General features: G+C 40.3%; 1 protein-coding gene across 7 annotated transcripts in view; it reads left to right on the top strand.

The window, feature by feature from the left end:
* Positions 1-25,098, top strand: part of Mecom (MDS1 and EVI1 complex locus) — a 558,637-nt gene that overhangs the window by 267,738 nt on the left and 265,801 nt on the right. For all 7 annotated transcript variants that reach the window (XM_028872628.2, XM_028872624.2, XM_028872626.2 and 4 more), the window contains exon 2: positions 10,693-11,036. In XM_028872628.2, coding sequence (XP_028728461.1) covers positions 10,693-11,036 — 344 coding nt within the window. The remainder of the gene's footprint in view (positions 1-10,692; positions 11,037-25,098) is intronic.

Raw genomic sequence — 25,098 nt, forward strand, 5'->3', positions numbered from 1 at the left:
CTGTCCTATCAACCTTGTGAAGCTTCAGTCACAACATGATACTGAAAAAAATATCTTCAAATGGATGCATGAGGAAGCCTGAATGACAGCATTTGGCAAGGGCTACCACCTTGACAGTTGTTAATTTGATTTCTCTTTGAATGCTAGAAAGGGATTTAAACCTGGACCCCTTTGCAGTCTTTCCACAGGATTTCAATGGAGACATGCAGCGGAAGTGTTCAAATCATACTGGTAATACCTGGAACCTCTGTTTAAACCTTCACTTTCATAGTACGAGCCCACCAAAGATTTTAAAAGTCAAATGTATATTTATTCCATGGAGGAAACTTTATCAACCAGTGCAAAAGTTTACTGGCACCAGCTCGTGATATAATGGGCAGTTTAAATCCTGCTAACTGCAAATAATTTTTCAACAGTGTTTATGATTGTGGTAGAGTTTAGTGAGGTAGAAGTACAGATAGCATAAATATTTCAACAAAAGCCTATTGTGCCAGCAACATAAATAAATTAGGCCCAGTTTGTAAATAAATTTAGTTTTGCAAGCATTTATAATCTTCTCTTGCTATAAACTATAGTAATTTATTCAGAAGAGGCCCTGGATGCCTTTCTTAAGAAGTCACTTGTCATTAGGAGACGCTGCCTGGTGCCCGTCAACTGTCTTAGACTGTGTGACTCAACTAGGCAGGAAGGATACTATACAGACCACCTAATGCTACTAGTTCTTACACATGTTGATAATGACAATTCCCAGACTCCAGGCACAGTTTGGTAGTCTATGAAGTTGTCATATTATATCAGTTCCTTAAATACCTAGCTTGTGTTACCACTTAACAATGTTGAAATTACCCCTTCCCAATCATAAGTGCAGCTGGTGTATATATACATATACACATATACAAACACATCTGTTCACGTTTTTCTGAAAACAATTTTTACAAAGTGTATAATGTTTTCTCAAATTAAACAAAAACGTTTTCCTTTATGTTTTTGGTGACATTCCATCCCTCTGGTTTTGAATGATTTCACGTTTCATGTGATGCGGTGTTGGGAAATTCAATCTGGCCCCCTTTAGAGTGCAGAAGGGGGCAGCAGACGGCACTCTGGCAACATCTAGACTTATTTACACCAAAGCTGTTATATTTGCAGTAAGGCAGAGTCTCAGCTGAAGTGAGCTGAATGGAGGGAATTTCCCCATCATGTTGCTTTATGACACAAATCGCTGCTGTCTTTTTATTAACAAACCTGTGACAATAAGGACCACGTCTCATTAAAAAAGTACCCTAAGTTTGAGAGTCTAACAAGATTTCGTTCTTCGGGTACTCTGCTTCTCATCAAGCCAATAGTGTGGTTATGCGAGTGTTTAATTGCCTGCTCACATTCCTCTTTATCAGCAAGCCACGACTCCCTCTTCTGCCCGACACGCACAATTATTTTCTTTGTGCAGGACTCCTGGCTGGAAGAAAGTTCTGTTTTGTAGGAGTAGGGAAATCTTCATTGGGTCTATTGTGGAATGGATCTGAACTCCCCCCCACCCCCCTTACTCCCATCTCAGGCAAAGCAGCTTGGCTCACATGTATCGAGCGAGGGCTCTCCAATTCCTCTACTTCCCGATCTTCGTTTTCTGGAGGCAGTTTTGACTCTTCTCTCCCAGGAAATACTGGGATTCAGTATACGACTGGATGTTTTCCTCCATCCTTAGCTCCTGAGGTTTGATCTCTCCTTCTGAGACAAGAAGGCTCTTCTGCCAAAAGCCACCAAGCCACACTTAGGTAGCTGGAACAAACTGGCTGCGGCACTGGGGTCCCAAGCAGAACCGAGTGAAGCAGAGCTGTGGTCAAAGAGACCAATGCTGCCCATCAGCACAGGCACATTAATGCTCCCTCATGTCTCAGCCACCTTTAAACACTCTTTGTAAAGAAGCAAATCAGATCTCTCCTTAGCATGCTTTCCTCTGAAACCACCATCAACAACATAAACAAATTAGCCATAGTAAACCACATATTCTGCCCACAGACAAACCACAGCCCTCACCAGAGGGCAGTGTACTTAATGTGAGAACAACAGCCCGGCTTTATAAGCCTCCACTGGGAATCAATTCCAGTTTCACTGGTTAGAGCTGGGCTGAGGAGCCAGAGTACACTTTCTCCTAGGTTACAGGTTGTGGGAGATCCAATGAATTTCCAAAGTGTCTTTCTAGGAAACACATTTTCTAAGTTTTTGGCATGCCAAGCTTTGAGCATTTTCCGGTTTTCATTATTGCTTGAATAGAACGGACCTGGACATGAACTTGCCCAACATGCTTGTTGAATGGGATTAGAAACGGGGTCTACAGTGTGCTGTGGCTCCCCAGCTTTTCCTTCCAGGTGGCTCCAGAGTTCAGAGGTGTTGCCAGTTGGAGACCTCTAGGCGACTGCCTCTTTCACTCCTGCTTTCCCAAGCTTTATGGTCCTCCATCTTGGCCCCTGGGGAGTTGTGAAATATTCTCTATACTTTCCTCATGCTGATATACTTCCTTTCTTGACAATGGCTAGTCCTAAACCATCGTGTCCAGCCCTAAACCAATGTGTTCCGTCATCAGTACATTCCTCCTCTGATAGTGTTTTCTTAAATACCTGTTTAAACAGTGATTTAGATAAGAGTGTCCCATTTGTGTGCAGCAGGAAATGCCTGCCTTCTTTTAGATATGCTGGCAAATAATTGCTGTAGATAGGGCTTGCATACTGAAAGGTTGTACTCTGCTTAGTGTAGATGCCTAAGAAGTAATCTGCCAGTAGGTTATGATGTAAATACGGGGTATTTCTACTTTACTTTAAATGAATCTGAAGGAAAGTCACTTTGGGGATATAAAAGGCTTATGAAAAAAGCTATCAGGTCAGAGGTCACCAAAAATCTCTTAAAAATTTGTATTGCTAAAAGAGTGACTGTACTGTGGAAGGAACATTGGCATGTACTGAACCTGGTCCTACCTGGTCTTCCAGTCTGAACTGGTCACTAGGCTCCCTAACTACAGACTATGCCAAACATTAACCTGGTCATGCTTTCTCTCAGGGCATTACCCACAGACCTTTAGTGTCTCTATTTTGGTTATCTTGGAGTCTGTAAATAGATGCCCAAAGGCGTTACTTATACCTCAACTATGAATTTTCTAGCAATTTCTTTCCATAACCATTTGAAAAATGCTCAGCACCATTTCTGAAGAGAAGCTTCTGGAAGCAGCTAAGCCCATCTCATAATAGGAGTACCCATTTAATTCTCAGACTATATTGCTCAGTGAAGTGTCTGTGGAATTCCTAGGATGGTGGGAAAACTCTTAACCAGATTTACAAGCCACAGGAAAGGCAAGAACTATGCCGTAATATGAGAAATATATATATTTGCTCTCTGTTAGTCCTTTGTTTTCAGTCCCTCTGGTGTTCTCGGCCATCTCCTCTGCTGCCTCTCCCAACCCTCTTTCTTTCTGGATCTTTCTGACAGCAGACTGATGAAGTGCTTTTAGGGACTAGTGTGGGGTAGCAAGGCCTACTGGGAAGAGATGAAATAGGTCACAACAAGGAGGCTATCAGGAACACCGAGAGCACAAAGGATCTTGGAAGACCATTAAGAAAACCCTGCATGGCAAGCCACGTTGGCAGGCTGTGTCACAAATACACCATAGAGACTCAGATGCTATAACTAGGGACCAGAGTCTAATCATGCCACTGAAGAGTGTTTTCTTGTCACCCTTTTCTGGGACCAAGGTGCTTTGAAGACTGTTCGCTGGTGACCTCTCTGGACGGTGACCTCTAGGAGACACCTCTGTTTTGGATCCTGTGCTGCTAGATTCTAGTAGAATCCTTTGCAGCTCGTTTGTCAGCTTTTTGGAAATCTATTTTCCTCACTTTTATAGTTTCCTTTCCTCGTTTAATCGGGATGTTATATTTCATTTGGGGGGACATTTTCATAGAGTGTTTCAATGACCAGCTCATTGCCTCCTCCTTTGCTCCGTTCATGCATGTGGTATTACTTGGGCTCCTCCCTTCCCCCCAAAGCCAGCATGTTTTCAATGGCTCTGTTGCTGGTGGAGATGAGCTGGCCCCTGAGGTCCAGCTTTCTCATAAATGTGCCTCTGTCACCACTCTGGAATTGTCCTGAGGAGGGAAAAAGAGAATGTCCTGTTTTAATTTGGAAAGGAAACTGAACTCTTCCTTCTCCCTCCCCTGGCCACTGGTCAGCATGCACGGACTCATAGACTGGTGTCCATATGCTCACGTCTTCTTTGGAGGTCCCTGGTGGGGTTCTGAGGTTTGGCCAAGCCTCCTCTCCTGAAGCTGGGCTCACATCCTCTGCACTCAGCCACGTGTAATCCTTCCTGTCTGCCTGTGAGTTGGGCACAAAGTACCGGCGCTTGGGCCCACCCTCTTCTTTAGTAGCAATTAACCTTTACTACAGAGCTTCCTTTGAAGTTTGCTCATGTTTTTATTACAAAACTGCAATGAGGAACATAATGGGGGGAAATGTCTAAATTTCTGAGTTACCTAATCTGTTCAATTCCCTAGTTGGGCTTCTCTTGGCGGCTGTTCCATGCAGCTATGATCTCAGCCAGTCTGCCTGAGATCTCAAACCTTGTTTCTGTCTCAGCCTATTTTTAAGATTAGGGAGCTGCTAAACAGTCCCCCCCCCACACACATGCATGCATGCACACGTGCACGCACACAACAGATACACACACAATCACACACATACATACACACACACTGACTTACACACACACACTGACACACACACACACACACACACACACACACACACACACACACACACCCACTCAGACACTAGCAAATGCACATGGAGATGCATATTATGGGCAAGTTTGTACAGCCAAGTCAACATGATTTTTTGCTTGATCACTCCACTTTTTAGCTAAACTAGAGCTATGTGCTCTAAATATTAGCATGAATATTGTCATTAGTTGCTGAACATTTTCTATCAATGAACTGATGTGATAAGCAGAAAGGAGAAATATTTCCGCTACCATCAGTGAGGACAACAAATGCTATGAATGGGCTGAAACTCCAGAGTTTGAATGGCATCTGCCCAGAGATTTTCAGTTAGACTCAGCAGAGAGGCCAAAGGAAACAAATGGTGAGTTATATAAATCCCACAAAAGAGAAAGCATTTTAGGCCAGCCTTGCAAATAAGGGCCAAAGAATTATGAGTGAAATGGCTTTTTTTTTTTTTTCCTAGCCTGCCGTTCACAGGCGCTCCAATAAATGAAATCATTTTTCCTCTGCTTTTCACTCAGTAGTAAATCACTAGTAATCCAAGGCTGGGAGAAAAGCAACTATGAAACTCAAAGAAAATATGAGGGGACACCCCACCCATGTCAGCATAGGTGAAGACTTTCTAAGAAAATAGAAAAACACAAAGACAAGGTGAACTTAGTTCCACTAGAGTTAAAAAGTTATTTTACCATATCAAATGGAAACTAGTGGGAAAATGAATAAAATCACATCAAATGGCTAATTTGTCTATCGTTAATAAGACAGATTTGAAGTTCATTTAAAAAATAGAGAAAACAATGCTAATTTGTAATGAATGACTGATAAAATATTTAGTCTTAGTAATCACTAAAGTATAAATTAAAGAAACAACTGATCAAAATGAAAACCAGAACATAGTAGTACCTGTGAGTATTGTTGGCAGGAGTATGAATTGATAAATGCATTTGGAAAAGAAACTGCCAATACTCACTAGGTTTTATTTAGTTTTAAATAGGGATCCCATCTAAGGAAATTGAAATGGGTGAATAAAAATATTTATATAAAGGGTATTTATTTTGCTGATACTTTGCTACCAAAAAAAAAAAATCCCCATAGCAACATGAATACTACAGAAACAGTTCACTTACTATGGATTCTTTTAATGGAAGTATATGTAGCAATTACATGTAAGTTTATTGGAAAAAAGAGAAACTGTTCACAATAAACTATCAAATGAAAAAGCTGAACAATAAACTCAAGAGCCAATACTTTGGGTGAAACAAACTTCTAGACATATCTTTAAGGAAACTAAAAAGCAAGTGGCCTATGAATGAAAGACAAGACAGGGTGTGAACAGTTGCTAACTGTAGACATCCAACTTAGTACATTTTACTATCAGATTTCACATTTGAATGATGAAAAGTCTTTTTTCTCGTCACTTTTCCCCACCGGATTGTGTCAAAACTGGAAAGTATGGATATAGCAATGGAGCTATTATTATTATTGGTATTACCCTTTCAACTTCCCCCTTGAATTTTTTTCTAAATAAAACTCTTCCCAGCTTGAAACCTGGATAGTTATTCAAAGAGCCACAGAAATACGTAGAATCTAACTGAAGTATGGGTTGTTGCTTTTTCTCCAAAGACATTAGAATACTTAAAATTTGAAGTGAAGGGGTTGATTTCTAGTAGTATTTCCCAGATCATTTGCCTCCAATCCAACAACAAGCTTTTCTCTCTGTCCTCACTGGGTTAATGACATTACAAAGGATTCATGAAGCAAATTACAGTTGGAGGCAGCTCAGCTCCAAGAAGTTACAAGGGTTATTTATCTTTATGGGCCCACTGATGTATGTCACACTCCCTACCTGATACTTACCTATTGTAAATGTGCTCAATCTGTCAGAGCAATATCCAGGAAATCTTTAATTGACGACAGCTATAGCCCAGGGAATAGATATACCAATTTCCCCCCAATAACAGAGATTTAATGGAGATAGAATAATGGAGGTTGTTTTTCATTTAGATGGAATGTTTTAGTAGCTTTTTGAAGAGTTATTGAGTAATGTCCATAAAGATGTTAGTTTATTTTCACTTATGCAAATATTCAACATGGTGTGATAAACTGCATTCATGCTGAAAACTTTATAAATACTAGATTGTATTAAAATATGATTGTATGTTTTGATAGGTAAAAGTCAGCAGTTTTATAATTTCCATTTTTGTCATCCCAGCCCTTTTTATATTTAATTCAAATGATGCTAGCTGGAAGACAAATTGCCTAGGCTTTCGTCTATGATAAAGCCTGCATGTGGGTAACTAGAACTGAATCTTTTCCCACACTTGCTTGATTGCTGTAAGTTGTTCTTTAGGCTTAATCAAAATGTTATTTTGTCATTGCTAGCAGGGTTGTATTTGGGTTTAAGTTCTAATTCTCATGTGGAGCCAGCAGGGCACATGCACATCTTGCTGGAGCTGGGACTCGGCACCCTTGCTTAGGCTCTGCACCTGCAGAGTTTGTGGGTAACAGGGAGACGATGGGACTCGCTATGACAGTGGCAAAGCACAGACATGATTGTCTCAATCTTTCTCTAGGATCTGAGACTCCTTTGCTGAACTTGACAGTAGGATTGATTAACTCAGGGAGGAAACAGAGGAAATTTTCCTGGCCTTTCAGAGAGAATTACTGGAAGAACATTATTCTATTTATTTAGGCGCCTTTTTATTTTCTACTTCTTAGATGGGGAAGTTTATAAATTCCATAATGTTCTTCATTTTGTAGGATTCCTCAAAGGAAATAGAATCCTCACAATGAACAATAACCCCCTTTGAGGATTTCTATCATAGCTTTCCATTTAGGGCAGTTGAATGCTACACTTCTGGAGAGATGGCATTGCTTTTAATTTTATTCATTAATTCATTCATTCATTCATTCATTCATTTTCTGAGACATGGTAACTATAGCCTAAGTTTGTTTCAAACTACTGACCTTACAGAATCATCCTGCCTCCAGTCCTCCAAGGAGCTGGAACACAGGCCTGTGTTACCATGTCTAGTGTGGAAATGGTTTCTGTATGCTTTTTCTGCATTTAAACTGTCAATAAATATTTTGATGAAGCATAGAATTAGATGGAATTTTCAAGCACATTTGTATCCTGGTGATATCTCTTCGGATGTTATTAAAATAGTTTATTTTGATGCTAGATATGAATGAAAAGTCTAGTAATTTACTGTGTCCCACTTTATTTCTTTAAGGTTGTTAGGATCAAAATATTTTCCAATTTTAGTAGGAAAACATTGATTTGGCATAATAGGTATAATAGGTCAGTAAAATTATATGCAAGGTTAATAGTTTATTTAACGAGGATTCATTAAACAGCTATGTGCAGATGACTTGGAGAATTCTTGTGAAGTGAGAATTCTAACACCTACCTTTCCTAGGGTCTATTTCCTTGTTGGAGATAAAACAGGCGACATATTAACTCATAAGTGCAATGCATGTTATTTGGTTGCAGAACTGGGAGGTAAATGCTGTAAGCTTAACGAGGAAGGAAATGCTTGTGTTGACTGAGATGCTCACGGATACTTTGGAACTCACCTGGAATTTGACCTGGAAGCAAGACTGGTAGTTGGTTAGACCAGAAGGTAGAAGTGGATAACCAGGATGGAAGAACTCCTTGCCAAGTTTAGAAAGCAAAGATCAGTTTGCAGTCTAAGCATTCCTGTTGAGTATTGAGAATTAGAGGTATACTTAAAAAGAGAGAGAGAGAGAGAGAGAGAGAGAGAGAGAGAGAGAGAGAGAGAGAGAGAGAGATTTTTTTTCAAACAAAGAGTTTCTTCTTTAGCTTGAGGTTCTGGGAGCCAATGGAGTCTGCTGAGCAGGAAAGAAGGTGTGCCCGGAAGATGAATTCAGTATTGAGGGCTACAGTCAAGAGACTGGTTAGTCTAGAGACCAATGGAGCTCAAGCACTGTTAGGAAATTCAGGTGTGCAAAGTAAATTGAAAGAATCAGACGAAATTAATGAATTTTGAGGAAGAATATATTATAAGAAAAGAAGAGCAAGCTCTGTGTTACTTTTTATCTCATGTGGATAATTAGGGGAAAGATAAAATTCCTAATTGAACTGAGGGAATGGACAAGGTGCTTGACTGGAGAGCAGGTGACAATGTTTACATTTTCAGACATGCTGAACTTGAATGATAATGAACTTGCATGCTGAGAACTATGTAACAAACAAAAGCTTGCACTCCGTACTTCTGTCACATGGTTGGTACAAATGATATTCTCTCGATGTTTGAATCAAAATCTAACCCTTCATTAAAAGTTAGCTTTGCATGGATTATCACTTTGTGTTTTCTGAAACTGTGAGAGGCAGGACCCAATTCTCGATGAACAGTTCATGAATAGTGTGCATTCCTGTAATGAATCAGGGAAGAAATTGGGGATAGAATGTGTCTTCTATCTTGTAGTTTAATAACCCATCTTAGAAGGCTTTAATAACACATACAACTGCAGGCTTGGTAGGAGAGTAATGGTCACTAATCTGAGACTAGAGTTCTTCCCTATCACAAATAACTCATGATGACCCAGGCTGTGCTAGAAATGCTATGACAATCACAAGCCACCCAATCTACCTTCTGGTGCTTCTGACCAGAGTCAGCATCATCATTTCAGCCCTTTTTTTCTTTCTTCTGTCCTTGAAGCTCTTATGAGTCAAACCGATGAGAGATGACCTTCAGTTCATAACCCTAGTAGAAAGAAATACATGCCTATTTGCTTAAGACTATGGCAATTCCCTTTAGCTGGTAGGAAATTCTATTTAGCCATTATTCTTTCCATTCCCCTACTTAGGCCCCAAAGTCCCCACATATATTCCATGTTGACCTCAGAGTCTCATGGCATACTCAAGGATTTTGGTGCAGGGTTGTGCTGTTATGTCTCTAACGCCTCTGTGATCACTTCCAAATTCTTGCAGCCTCTCTGGGATTTTCTATGCAGAGGCAGTCGAATCCCTCTCACTTGATAGTCTGGAGAATTCTTTTTCTCTTTTTGGGTATACCCAGAGTACCCTCCTATCTTTTTACTCTGAAGATTTGTTATTTTTGTTTTATGTATGTGAATGTTTGTCTGCACGTGTGTATGTGCACCATGTGCTTGTCTGATGCCTATGGAGGCCAGAAGAGGGCATCAGATTTCCTGGAACTGTAATTACAAGTGGTTATAATGGATTACTGCATAGGTGCTGGGAACCAAACCCCAGTCCTCTGCAAGAACAACAAGTACTCTTAGCCATTGAGCAAGCTGACCAGCCCCCCAAATCTACATAATTTAAAAAATGATTTTAGCTTTTAGTACTTTTGAGTTTCTGTAGAATAAGCTATGGAAGCAAGGAAATACCAAGGACTTGGTGATTTGTTTGAAACAGGAAGGAAAAAAATAAAACAAAAAACTAATGGGAAGAACAAACACAAACTAATATTACCATCAATAATCAGGCTACACAGATTTAAGCCTTTTTACACATGGCAGCCTTTGGAGTCCTTGATATCCTGTTGCGTTAATTTAAGGTTCCACAGATTGATTGATTCAGCTCTCTGATATGGTATATTTAGGATGGTTTGGGGAGTAGTTGTCTACGTACTTCTATCTCTATTTTATTCAGACCAATAAATAAGCTACTGGGTGATCTGCATGTGAGTGATGGGTGGGGCTGGCCTATGCAAGTATTAACAGTTGAGGATTAACATACTTGATTTATTACTTTATCCCAGATAAACCAGAAGCCATAATCAACCACTCCTCCCCTGTGAATAATAGAGATTCTTAATGGGACACATTTTAACAATGGCCTTCTCTGTTTAGCTTGCAGTGAACAACTTACTACAGTCTCTACCCCTGTGGAATTTGTCTTGGTTTATTAGTAGAAATTCATGAAGTTCTTATTTATTTGCAGGTAATGAGTGTGCTTATGGCAACTACCCTGAAATACCTTTGGAAGAAATGCCAGATGCTGATGCAGATGGGATAGCCAATGCTCCCTCTCTCCACATCCAAGAGCCATGCTCTCCGGCCACCTCCAGTGAGTCATTCACTCCCAAGGAGGGCTCTCCTTACAAAGTCCCCATCTACATCCCTGATGACATCCCTATTCCTGATGAATTTGAACTTCGAGAGTCAACTATGCCTGGAGCAGGACTTGGAATATGGACCAAAAGGAAGATTGAAATAGGTGAAAGGTTTGGGCCGTACATGGGAGAGCAGAGGTCGGACCTGAAAGATTCCAGTTACGGATGGGAGGTAAGAATGTCTTTTGAGTTAGCACACATATGCATTCAGGACTGTAAAGAAGAGATTAATTATGTGTGTGGCCATGAAGATATTCCATTTGTGGGAGCATGTTTTCAAGGTGATGTTTAAGAATAAACTCTCTTACAATCTCATTGCTTGATAAAGTGATGTGTTGCTTAAAGTGATAGAATGATAAAAGGGATCTCAACTGAAGAATGGTAGAGGCAGCATATCAATTTAAAAAGATGAAAAAAAGAGGTTGTGGTTTCTGAGTTATCATTCAGAAAATTGGATCTGGCCATCTTAAAGAGCACGCAGCATTAGCAGACAAGCTCGCTCATAGACATGTATGCTGTATGTGATCTTTTAGGAGGCAGAGAAGTCTGGAAGAATTGGAGTAAAGCATATGTTTTCTCCATTTTGTAGCTGTAGGTCAATTTGGTTTTACTTTACTTCTATATTTTCATTTACCTCTATCCTCCTCTTATATACTTTACCTCTTTTTAATAAAAGAAGACCATTTTTAAATTCTATATGCTTCTTCAAAGTGTGCACAGTAGTCATCACTGAAATCTGTGATGATTCTTTATATTTAAATTGATATAATGAATAATTCATATATTAAAATAAGAGTGCTAAGTGATTATAAAATTAATCACTAGTTTCAGCTGTACATTGCATAGAACCCATCAGGAAGCATCCAACAATTGATGTCATTAATTACAGTATCTACCTTAATTTTATTTCAATAAGGACAGGCAATGTGCAGTTCTACAGTTATCATTTTGTACCAATGCACTGTATGTCTGTGGGTGTGCACACATATACTTTATATTTAATTTTGTAGTTCCATCCCTATTGCTTGAGATAGAGGTTTTTATTGACCAGGATATCTTGGAACTCTCACTCCTCCCGATTTGACCTCCCTAGTGGATGCTGGGATTACAGGCTTACGCTATCAAGTCTGGCTTATTTTTATAGCTTAAAAAAGTGATGTGACTAAATCATAACATCATAATTTCTGGAAAATCCGGTCTGCAGCAGAAAAACTTGTAGGTGACTTCTGCATAGGTCAACAGTTGTGGAGATGTGAGGGAACTCTTCCTTCACAGAATTTCAGCTGGATGGAAATCAGATAAACAGGATTTATTTTGGTATGTTCCCTTAATATTTATGATCATTAATAGAATATTGGGTTAGCTTTTAAATAGAAATGAATCTACAGTGCCTGCAGGATGTAATTCCAGCTTTTTGTCCTCTTGCCTTATATATGTCCCCTTGTAAAACTTATTCAAAATTCCACAATGAAAACAGCCCCAATTCAAATTCTGAAACACCAAAAGTTAAGGATCGAGCATGATTACAAGTGAGCATGCTTTCTGAGGTTTTGTCGCTGACCATAACCTTGGGACGGCTGTGCTTTAGTAAATTACTTTTAGACACATGTATCAATAAGAGATTTTTAAAGATCACCATAGCATTAATGGATATGTGAGTCTGAATAGATTTTAAGGCAAATGTGTGTAAATTTTATATAATTATAGTTCACCTTAAAATAATGGCTCTAAACAGTCTAATAATAATTAACTCATTGAACTTTCATTACGAAATTTTCAGAGTTATGTGAGTAGAGTCCTGGTCAGGGTTCTCCAGAAGTCTAGGAATACACTGAGCTTAACTGTGAAATCAGTTTGCAATTACAGGGTTGGAAAGTACAAGGTGGAACCTTTTTAGACACAAAGCATATGGATTGGGTATGGACCTGGGGAGACTTCTGCATTTAAAAGTAATTGTATTTTTCTCCTTGGAGGAAAATGTCTTCAGCATGCACACAAGCAAATATTTACCTTAAGCAATATAAAATTATTTCCTTTGTTATGCTAAAATGCAGCTGCACAGCTGTTTTGATTGCCTAGAATTCAAGATGACTTTGCAAAATAGCTCATGGCTTTCTGACTGAAGATCACCCACTCAGTTTATGTCCTTTTTAGAATCCAGCTGATGGCCAGGCATATAGTATTCTTTGTCATTTTAATATTTGCTTTCTTAAAATTTTTTGCATTTATGTGTTTGTGCGTGCATGCATGCATGCACACACATACTCCTGAGTGCCAGCACACACATGTGGAAGTCAGAGGACGACTTGTGGGAGTCAGCTCTCTTCTAACATGTCGTTCATGGGAATCAAACTCAGGCTGGCAAGCTTGCAGCCAGCCCCTTCGCCTGATGCGCCATCTTGCTTGCCTTCCCCACAATTTAGAGTGTGAGTTGTGTACTCCAGAGATGTAACGACCAAGGCTGTTGAGAAGGCTCGTCATGGCTTTGGCAAACGCTATCCTTGGTGGTGGAGCTGAGTCCTTGACTCTCTCTGCTTAATACCAAATCCACTTGACATGAGCTCAGGCTCTTTCCCCCAGCGTTTTGTCCTCTCCTGTGTGCTCATTTGAATTGTCCCCGCGGCATATACATCTTTAATTGTAGTTCATTCTCCTTTTAATCAGATTAACCTGTGATTGTATTCTAACTACCACGACCTCTCTGAGGCTGCTTCACGTTTCTTAAAAATGATGAACTGAGGAAAGAGGTGAAAAAAGAAAGCATGTCTCTTGGACTTCCTAAAAGTAAATATGAATGAGGAAATTCTGATTTGGCAAACAGTTATTGAGTGCCTACTACGTGTCAGATCATGCGTGAATACTTTCCTTTACAGCCTCTTGACTTGTTCTAAGAGAGCGACTCCGTGATGCCTCTACTGCTCCTGTCTCTCCTCAGCTCCTCTCTTTATGCTTCTTGCTCCAATAAACTGCCTTTCCACCTGCTCAGTTGTGTGGAAAGAGTGTGTTTCTTGACCATGCTCACTTCTGCGCCAGCCATGACTGGTTTGTAACTCTCCTCCTCTCTCATCACACTGTTCTTCATGTACACTGTTCTTTGTATTTGGGTGTCTCCTTTCTCATCCTTAGAGCCTTTTATATTTACTCTTTGAGTGTTCTTCTTGCATGACATCATCTACAGCCTTCCTAATCACAATTTAGTGTTGCTTAAAGTTTGTTTCACTGGCGGCAGTGAAACCATTTACTGAGAAGTTTGAAATATGTGGTATACAGGCTTGCTTAGATTACCCAAGAGGGCAAGGTTCGCTTAGAGTTTTCAAAGCTACGCTTTCCTAGTACAGTTGAAAACCTGATGGTGTTTCACAAAGTTGTGTTGTATGGCCAATGTTCAGCATATTTCTTACTTTTGTTTTAATAAGCAGACTGCATTAGCTCAGGCTGGTTGACTCAGGGGGGCATAAGCAACAGAAATTTGTTTTATCACAACTCTAGAGACTAAAAGCTGAAGACTAAGATTCTGGTTGGTTCTGGTTTGGTGAGGCCCATCTGTTTATTCTAGGGTGTGCATATATTAAGACAAGTGCTTACTTAGATGGTGAGCTGTATCTCTAACCTTTAAGTCATCTGTGACACATTGCATCTATTTTTCCAAATAGAGTATTTTGGAAAATTTTTATGTTTGTAATTCAGAGAAATAGCATTTTTTGAAGATATTCTTATAATAAAGTTAAATATATAGTCAAATAAAAATAACCCAAAGATAATAAACATAGTTCCTCACAAAGGAAATGATTTAATAAAGAGAAACTTGCAAGATGTTTTGGTTTGATTGTGACTGCCATGTCCTGAGGTATGTCACCCACTGCATTTGGTTAAATCCTCTAGTCTGTGTTAGGGCCTTAGCACTTGACTGTGGAGGGACACAGAGGCTGACCACAGAAATGCCATTGGCTAGGACACAGAGCAGCACTGGGTCATTACTGGGCAGAGGCCAATCACTATCCCTCAGACAGACTTTTAGAAATCATCTTCCTTGCTCCTCAGAAACTCACATATCTCTAGGATACTCAGAATTATGTGGCTATGGCCTTATTTGAAGAGGAAGCACTAATGTTTCCCGATTAGCAATGAAAACAAGGACTCAGATAGGTTCCTAGATTTCCTTTTAAGTCCATGAGCAATTTGAGTGGTGTAGCTGTGGTGGTTTGAAAGGACATGGCCCTCAAAGAGAGTGGCACTATTCGGAGGTGTGGCCTTGTTGAAGGAAGTGTGTTACTGTGTGGGTGGGCTTTGAGGGCTCATATAGGCTAAAGCCACACCCAGTGAGTCAGTCTACTTCCTGTTGCCTTCTGATCAAGATGCAGCCAGCACCATGTCTGCCTGTACTCAGCCATGCTACCTGCTGCCATGCTCCCCATCAGGATGATAATGGACTGAACCTCTGAACTGTAAGCTGCCACCTCAATTAAATGTTTTCCTTCATGAGAGTTGCTATAGTCATGGTTAGGTCACAGCAATGGAAATCCTAATTAAGACAGTTTTTTTTCCCCAAACAGTCTGAAGTAGTTTATTAGAAAAACTATATAAAGGTTAGCCTCTTTGAAATATGGTCATTTAGCACATTTTCTTTACCTTTACTGTCACTGGCCACTAATAAAACTCTACAAGTATATTCACATCCTTTGGGGAGGTGCCTACTATGTGCCAAATTTCCTATCATGTTCATCTTGTCCAGAACTGTTCCAAACAGATTTGTTTGATCTGTTAAAATTTCAGATGTGCTTAGCTTTTATTTTCTCCACTCAGACATACATAAAATTGTACGCAGAAAAATAATGATGTGTGTAGACAGTAAATTTCTCCTTTGTCCTGTTAAATAGATGAGATGGAATAGTGGAAGGAGATTATGTTAGAGTTGGAAATTCATCATCCAATTTTGATTCAGTGCTTTGAAAATACATTATGTCCCAGACTGTAATCCAGAAATGCAATAGTGCAGTGAGGTATGCCTCCCTATCTCATGTAAAACAAGCAGTTCTTGGGATCCTAAGTTTGCTTTGAGGTTATGCAATGGTATCATCTCAGAAATTAACACATAAAATCTGCATGTTTACTGAAACGTGAATATCCCTTAGCACCACCAATAATCTTGAACTTTTAAGATGCCTAAATTGTACATCACAGTTATAAGACTAAGTTGTATATCCACTGAATCAGATTCCAAGAAGTTTTTTGTCTTAATACTTTTGAAGTTGTTTCTAATTGGTGAAGTAGGCAATTCATCATATATATATATATATATATATATATATATATATATATATATATATATAATGAGCATGCTTAATGGATGTCACTACTTACTAATGAAAAGAGTAATGCAATCTAACCACAAATAACAAGCCCAAGTTACAAAGCACTTATTCAAAGATGGTCACTATAGTGGCGTTTTACTTCATGAGGGATTAATGTATCTCAGAAATATCCTCATTCATTCCTAGGGAAAATGAATTGAATCCTGGGAAGTCGGGTGCAAAAAGTCATCTCTATTGATACAGGAATAAGTATTCTGAATGCACACTGAACAGCCTTTGAACACCCTAGACAAATGTGCATACCTTGTTTCTTTTAAGAGTTTACCCAAGGTTGGCGATGCACTTGGGAGGCAAGGGCAGGTGGGATCTCTTTGCATTTGAGCTCAGCCTGGTCTACAGTTGAGGTGACATTAAAAACTTGTGCTAACAAACAGACAACAACAAAAATGGTCATCTGGGTACAGTAGTACTGTACATTATTTAGGATGCTGCCTCTGTGTAGCCTATATGCATCCATTGGCTTGATAATAACTACAAAAATTAGTGTGTCCAATAACTCTTAGGTTCTCCCCCCAAATAAATACTTTCCTTTAAAAATTTTCTTGTTTTATTTTATGTGTGTGAGTGTTTTGCCTGCATGTATGCCCAGGGGTCATGTATCTGCCTGATGCTCAAGGAGGTCAAAGAAGTCATCAGATCCCCTGGAACTAGAGTTAAGGGTGGTGTGGACCACTGTATGGGTGCTGGGAACCAAGCTTGAGTCCTCTGCAAGAACAAGTGCTCTTCACTGCCCTGGCATATCCTGGTCCCCAGTACTTGTCAAAAACATCAAAAGAAGATTCCATTTATAATGCTTTTCAAAATTGAAATATTTTGCTTATGTGTTTCATTCATTTGTTTTCCTATTCTTTCAAGACCTAAGACCAGCAGGTGTGGCTTTCAGAAAGTCTCCCATCTTAGAATTCTCTCAGATCCTTTCCTTATGATGTAGGAATCTACCTTGTTCCCTTAGCCTTTTGAAAATGACGTGCATGGAGGATGGACAGATATTCAGCAGTTAAGATCTATTGATCTTGTGGAGAACACAAGTTCAGTTTTCAGCCCCCACCTGGGGTATCTCACAGATGCCTTTAGCTCTAGCATCAGGGAACCCAATCTCTCTGAGCTCTAAGGACACCTGCACATACTCACACGCAGACACACACAGAATAAAACATAAAATAATTCTTAAAAATCATGTACGTGAATTGGCTCAGCATGGCCCCCACATTCTCTGGTGACCCAGTGTCTGGAACTGGCTGGCCAACTAGAAGCCAGACTCTGGAGGATGTTAGGTTACATCTCTGGGTGGCACCTCTATTCCTGTCACACAGTTTTGCTTGTGTTGACATGAAGTGTATGCATACATATAGCTGTTGCTAGTAGCTCATGTCGCTGACCCACGGTTGGTGGACACCATTGGCAGAACAGTGATGTTTTCCTTTGTCCAATGGTGACTCCCTTTCTCCAGGCTTCCCAGTTTGCCTGGTATGGAAACCTCAACTTGTCAGCAGCCACAGGTGTGCATAGTTAGCTTTTCTGTTGTTGTTGTTGTCGTTTAAATTATTGTGGTGGTGAATCATCACATGTGATGGCAGCATTAGACGGTCTACCCTGACACAGTCCCAAGGAATGAGCAATTCCTGTTGGTCTTGCACTGCCAACCTGAAGCCCCATTTTCCTGAAAACCTCACCCAAGACAGTGTGACTGTGGAATTAGGACAGTATCTCACATGATTAGGAAGCATCTTTGTGCAGTAGGAGGAGTCTCTGGGTAAATCTAGTCTGCAGGTAGGAGCAGATGACCTGCTTCTGCTCTCTGTGGGATTGTTTTTTTCAATCAAGAACCAATAACTTTCCACTTAAAGAAATATAGGAATCTCTCAATTGGCTTCCAAAAGGCTCTAAATCATTCTAGAATATGTCTTTGGCACAGACAGTTTTGTCCACTTGTAGGATCACAGATGGGAGGTTAGTCCTGGGTACAGCTCTTCATCTTCCTGGGGGTTCCCTAGGAAGTCATTAACCCTCCCACCCATCTTGTTTAGTAGAGGGTGAGGTAAAGCTAGAGCTCATTCTAGACCCCTCCAGCCTTCATGCTGGGGTAGAGGAGGTAAAATATAAAATACCACTGCTTGATAGACAAGATAGCTGGAGAAGGGGAGAGACTCCTTTCTGCTAAGTCCAATGAACTTTTCCTGTCCTCCACTCTCACGAGCTCACTAAGCATAGATTTCTGTTTCCTTTCTTGTAGGCTCTTCCCCAGTTTTTCTCTTTAGAAAAATACTTATTGTTTGTTTTGTATTTTTTGAACTCATGTGCACATTTACTCATGTAACATTTGGAGGCCAGGGAGACCACAAGTGTGGTCTTTGGCCTTCTAAGCCCTGACCCTCTCTGAGTATGGACAGGCTCCAATGAAAGCCTAGCCAAGGATTTTACCCCAGGACACAGCCACATAGATGGATGCCAGATTGCAAAACCCAAAGTCAATGGCCTTATGCTTTTCCAGTCCACAGTAAATCTAGTTACTGTTCTTAGGTGGTATAGATGTCACACAATGCCACGATGATGTATGTTAGAGAAACCTTTGTCTTGAAGGATGGTACATGGGGCTTTTGCTTGTGGCAAGAAAGGCTGTCATACCTGTGAATCTGAGAGTCACTAGGCTGCCTTTTGATCTGTATCTTAACTTTGATGAGCCCGTGTTTATTTTTAATTGTATTACATCTCGAGGTCTTAAATCCAGAGAACTGATCATAATACTGCACAGACACAAAGCGCAAATATATGGACAATTATTAAAATTAGCTTTGTAGCTATTGCCATTCACAGTGCCATTTCCCGGCTCATGTTTTAGCAGTCACTGACAGTGTTATTATAATCACTAGCTCTTGAAGACCTGGTTCTTCTGGGGTTGTTACAAACACGTGAAGCCAAGTTCTCATGAGTTTCAGGGCTGACAGCAGCTGTGCTTACTTACATTCAACATTTGCTCAGTATTTGCTGTGTATTCAAGCCCTTGTTACTTTTAAGCACCAGAGAGGGATAAAAATAGCTCTAAAAGAGATATCCAAAAGGAAAAAGAAATATCATTGTGTTTAATAAGAGAAATGACAAGCAATCATAATTCTTTCCATTAAGTAAATATGTTAGAAAAATTTATTATGAAATGACACATTATGCGAGCCAGGACTCAAAGATGACATCCTTGCATTAAATACGGTAGATGCCATTAAGGAAAACAGTCAATATGTCACTAAGCCACGGCCTGTAAAAATTAAATTGATTTGGTAAATGTAAGTAAGATAGATCTGTTTGCTTTCATCATCAATTTTGAGTGGGTGAACAGGTGATGTCACCAACCTGGGAGCGATAAAGATGCAGGACCATCTGGAAAGGCGGGTGATGGATGGGCAACTGCTTTTGGGTAGTGACAGTGCTCTGGTACTTTGTCACTTGGGATGCAGTACTTAATAACTTTTCAATACCATCATAATAAATTTCACTGCCTTATTAATATAGAAATGGTGAGTTATTACCATGATGGTGAGTGTAAATAACCAGAGATGCAGCCGTCAAAAGCTGATTGTTCCGGCATGTATCTTTAAGCAACACAGTTCACTCGTGATAATCAACCCATGTCTATACCAGTACAGTTTATTGCACTTGTCAAAGGAAAAAGTAGTATTATTCAAAATTATATGAAGTCGTAATAAACAAGTTGAATATATTATCAGACTTTTCCTGTAAGTTTCCAAACATGAGGCAGTAAATAATTTTTAATAATGTCTTTTCATGTAAAATAATGTCCATATGCTGTAATAACATCCTTGCTTAACTATTAACAAAACAGTCAACTTCTTTGTATGGTTTCAAGGATATTTTTATTCGTACTTTTCAGTCAGTAGAGCTCCGAGGCACGGAATCCTTCTGCATTAAAAGAGCAGAGACAGGAACCTTAGAACGTTTCATTAACACACTCCAAAGTTGCTGAGTACATACCATGTCACACGTTTCTATTTTAATTGAACAGATGTACTTAAGAGCAAACGACAGCAAACAAAATAAAGACAAAATTATAAACACATGTCACCAAGTAGTGGGCAGGCAAGAGCCCCTGATGAGCATCTGTGTATATTTTATGGAGAGCCAAGGGCTGCACTTCATAAGTTTGCCACTGATGTTTCCAGTTTAATGAGGAGAAACCAAATATGTAGATAGGTGTAAGTTGAAGATGAATTATTGGATCAATCACTTAGCACCACTGAGGGTGTCTGCCATTGTTCAGTGGGAAATGTCTAGGGCCAGGCAGCCATTCTTGGCGCAGCAGGGTGCCCAGTGTGCGAGGGAATATGGAAAACTTCCTCCTTCGTGTCACTGTGATCTTTAGATTATTTCTGGGCCAGGCTGACTTTGAATTCTGACGTTGTCTTTCAGGCTGCAGCCTGCCAGCCTCTTAAACGGAATGCCTCTCCGCCATTTCTATTACTGCTGAAAACACAGCCGGCAGTCTATTAACAGGCAATAAAGATCAGGAAACCCAGGCCTCATTTCTTGGGTCAGAGGTGAAAATTGCATACTAAATGAAACAAAGGTGTGCCTTGAGCGCTCAAGAAGCTGCAGGAGAGTGAGCACACGTGTTTTCAGCCAGAGTCTCCCACTTAAAGGGGAAGGAAGAATCATAATAACGGTGGCCCGTGGAGTTAAGTACTCAGTGGAGAGAAATTATATCAATCTGACAAATACAGCCTTCACAGGAGATAAAGTCTCTAATGACCTTAAATGCATATATTTATCATTTAATTCAACGACCCCATTCCCTTGGGCATAGACCAACTACGTTTCCCCGAAGCTTGGGAATTTTTTTCTAGCCCAGAGAATAATGACCATTTGTCAGAAGTTCCAAAGTTGAACACAGTTGGAAGCAAAGGACAGGAGAGGGGGGAAATGGTTAATGAAGTCATTCTACCTCAGAGAATATTAATATGAAGTTTTATTGATGTACAAACTGCAGTTTTTCATTGGTGAACAGTAGGTGGCACATGGGGCAGTGAAGAAATGGGAAAATTTAATCAAAGTTATTTTCATCCCATTTTATTAACTTATATATGTCACCAATGTACACAGCATGTTAATATGCAAAAAAGCGGTCCCTAAATAGTGTTATGAAACATGCAAGTTGGACATGGAAAGGTCTAAAGGAGCCTCAGAAACAGAAGCGGAAGTTCTAATATTTTGTCCAGTAAAGTGGTGAAGCAGGAGAGCCCAAGAATAAAGAGGGCCTTATGGACGGTGGGCTTTTCCTGACTGTGTTCTAGGTCTCATGTGATGAAGTCTATGAGTGATGCCCAGGAAGCACCGTGACTCTTGTGTCCCGCTTTGTGAGACTGTCAGGGCCTTTGTTCATGCTGTCAGTCAACTGTTCCCTACCCCCCAACCCCCCTCGGGCAGCCACATGGGGAACTGCAGTAGCTACTTGCAAATAGATTTCTGTAACGTATATTATCCTTCAGGCCGTTCCTCTGGAGCTCCCAGCCCCCAGCCCCCATCCTCAACAATCTAGCCATTCATGTGGCAGAGCCCCTGGCTCACTTCTTCACCATGTGTCTAGTGGTTTGTGTTTCAGGGCCGGGTGTGACACAGTGGAACGAACGCTGGGCTAGACGCCAGGAACCTGGAGTTTTTGCCCCAAGTCAGACTCGGGACCTTGGAAAAGTCGTTTGACTTTCTTCTGTCTCCCTGCCTCCTCTTTCATCCGTGTGGAATACTCTCTAGGGTAACGCATTTGGAGGTTTTATTTATAGTGAGGCCATACTTGGGTCTTTGTGCTCTGGGAAGAATACAAATTCACTTCAAATTAAGTAAAATATATGTGCTTGTTCTACAGTTTCTGTTGGTAAAATTACTGTAAACTTGTGGCCTGCAGACTTGAAATGAAAGCGACTTTGGTATGTGCATCCTTCTGTAGAACTGAATGTTTTAGCAGAGCGGTCACATGAACATCAAACCTTTCTTTTGAGCAGAGAATCAGTGGGCTAGAAGTAAGATGCTCTTCCTAGCTCTCCTTTGAAAGGTGTTATGGATTTCCTTGTTCCTGTAGGAGGCCAAGTTCAAGCCAACTCTGCACTGTTTACAAAGCAATACTCAAACTTACCGTTTTGCCCTTTCAGATAGAATATAGATACAAGGGGATTTTTAAAAGAAGAAAAAGCAGCACAAGACCGTAAGAAAAGAGACAGTGTGAGGTAGAGAGAATGTTTTTTTTTTGTTAGATTCCATTAACTGACTTCTTGATGGGACCTAAGTGCTTAACTACCTTGCTCCAGTTTACCTGCAACAATGGGGTGGAGTAACCATGGCAATGACCTCAGGGATCAGATGGGAAGGTGACACTGAGAAGATACACACAGGGCTTCAAGCAGGGTGTGGCTGTAGTGTGCATTCCATAGCACACTGCTTGGTGCCTTCATAATCACCTTCCGAATCACTCTTCCAAACTGGCGATGCTTCGCCACCTACATGAAAAAACTAGAAAATTAAATGTTCTGCGTTTTCAAAGCCACAACATGCAAGAGTTAAATATTACCCCCTTTCTGAATACTATTTAGAAATGGCTTTCCTGGAGACCCAAATACCTCTATCAGTAGACACTAATAAAATTTAAATGGATCTTAAGTGAAGACTTCAGTAAGTGTCCCTTAGCCATGACAAGAAGGAGGAAGAGGAGGAGGGATTTTACCTTTGTGTCTAATGAATCTGTGTTACAACAAGGTGGGATGGGTGAATGAGGTAAGAGTTCAGCATTTAAGCATCTACAGAGCATGATTGGGAGATGGCTCAGGATATGAAATCAACCTCCAGAACCCATGTTAAAACATTACAGTTGAGCACACTGGCTTACGCTTGTGATTCCAGATCTGGGGAGGCAACAGACAGGCATATCCCCAGGATTTACTGGCTAGTCAGCCTAACCTACTTATGAAGTTCCAGACCAGTGAGATACTTTGTCTCAAACAAACAAACCAGAAATAAAGAGTAATAGGGTAACCATGACATCTAACTACAATACCCGATGTTGTCTTGTAGCTTTGACACACATGTGTACACACACAGCTTCCAAGATTCACCCCAGCCCCAAATCTCCTGATGATCACCTCCAGCAACTTTGTTTGAAGGCTTTTCTTGTTCCTTCTTTACTGCTCATCTTGATACTAACATTCCCCTGTCTTGCAAACTCTACTTTCTTAGGCTTTGGTCAGAGACATGGGTGGGGTTGGTTTGCTCCATAAGGAGGGTGGGAAGAGTATGATCTGGTCAGGGAGTTGGGAAAGTTCTGAATGCTTTTGTTCCAGTGTGTGGTCTTTCTCAGGAACCGCTGTTGGGGAACCTTCCCGACTTACTTAGAGAGCACACACACCTCATGTCAGCAGTTATCTTAATGGGCTATGAATGTCTAATCTTAAATGGAGACAGTATACTTTGTCCCTCCATAGGATTCTGTTGCTTGTTAAATGACATTAGCCATCTTGTGAATTGGCTTTTCTTCTGGGCTCTGCTCAGTGGTTTATGGTGTGACAGTGGTGTTTTATCACCGTATCATAACTCACTGGGTTGTGGCAAAATATAGACATATATCATGAGTGCTCACACATCTTCTAATCTTATTATACGTTGTCATTTGCTCACACATAACATTTTATATATATTGTTATCTCAATAGAAATTGGGGGACTCAAATTGAATAGAAGATTCTCAATGACTTCTAACATGCTAAACTTTTCTATTTGTCGTAACATCTGAATTCTTTGAGTGTACAGTTGTATTGTTCAAGAAGAAATGTCATCTGTACTTTTTGAAATGGAGGACAGCAACCTCTCTGACTCATAGCATGTTGCAATGGGAGACTTAGATAATACAGTTGAGGGTTTATAGCTGAATGGACCAGTAGCCCCAAACCCAAAGTTGAGTTTGCTTGTGAAACTTCTCAAAGGAATAGTGAAAAGGGCCAGGATCCTGTGCAGAAGGCCCCTACTTCCTGGGAATGCAATTAGCCCCATCATTCAGTTCCCCTAGCCATGAAAACTCTGGGCTAATGTCAGCCAACATCTACAGAACTAGTTTGTTGCAAAAATTCTTGCTAGATTTTATGATTCTTTATACAAATTGTACTATCCTAAGATTGCTCGTGTGTAAGGGTTGGGTGGGGCTTCCATTGAGAATATCATGGGTTTCATAATACTTAATTGAAATTTGAGATGTTAGAACAGGCATCAATTTTGAGAAATCCAGGTAAGGATATGATATTTTCAAGAGAATCTCTCTTTGTTTACCTTCCAAAGCCTGAAACTTCTCCTTTGAAGACAATTCTGTAAGGATATTATATTACTGGAATATAAAGGTTGGAGAGTAGTTGGATTTGCCTATAGATGCTATAGGTTAAAAAACTATAATCAAAGCACATCATGAAATAATGAATTATTGCAATATGTTACATGGGTCCCTGGCACTGCTTTGTTAGGGACACTACGAAGGGACACATAAAGCTACATGGTGAGTTCATCTCCCAGATGTTCATTCCTCTCATGGATCTCAGCTGACTGTTGGTGACATGGCTCTGCAGCAGGCTTGATTTTGGGCACCCTCAGGTTTCCTTGAGTCAGATTTAGAGCTAAGTTGCAGTTGGATAGCACAGCTAGGGAGCTGATGACTGTGGTTTGTCCAGCTATGTTCCCCAGATCAGTTGCAGGGCTTCTAGTACGAATAAGAACAACTGTGATTTCTACTTCAGTTTCTGTGGAGTTAGGTGAAGGATGCTTCAGTCAGGCATGGCAGAGCTTGAGATATTAGAACTTTAGAGTCAAGAAGGGTAGACGGCAGAGT

Source organism: Peromyscus leucopus, chromosome 6 (assembly GCF_004664715.2).
Source record: "Peromyscus leucopus breed LL Stock chromosome 6, UCI_PerLeu_2.1, whole genome shotgun sequence".
Classification (NCBI taxonomy): Eukaryota; Metazoa; Chordata; class Mammalia; order Rodentia; family Cricetidae; genus Peromyscus; species Peromyscus leucopus.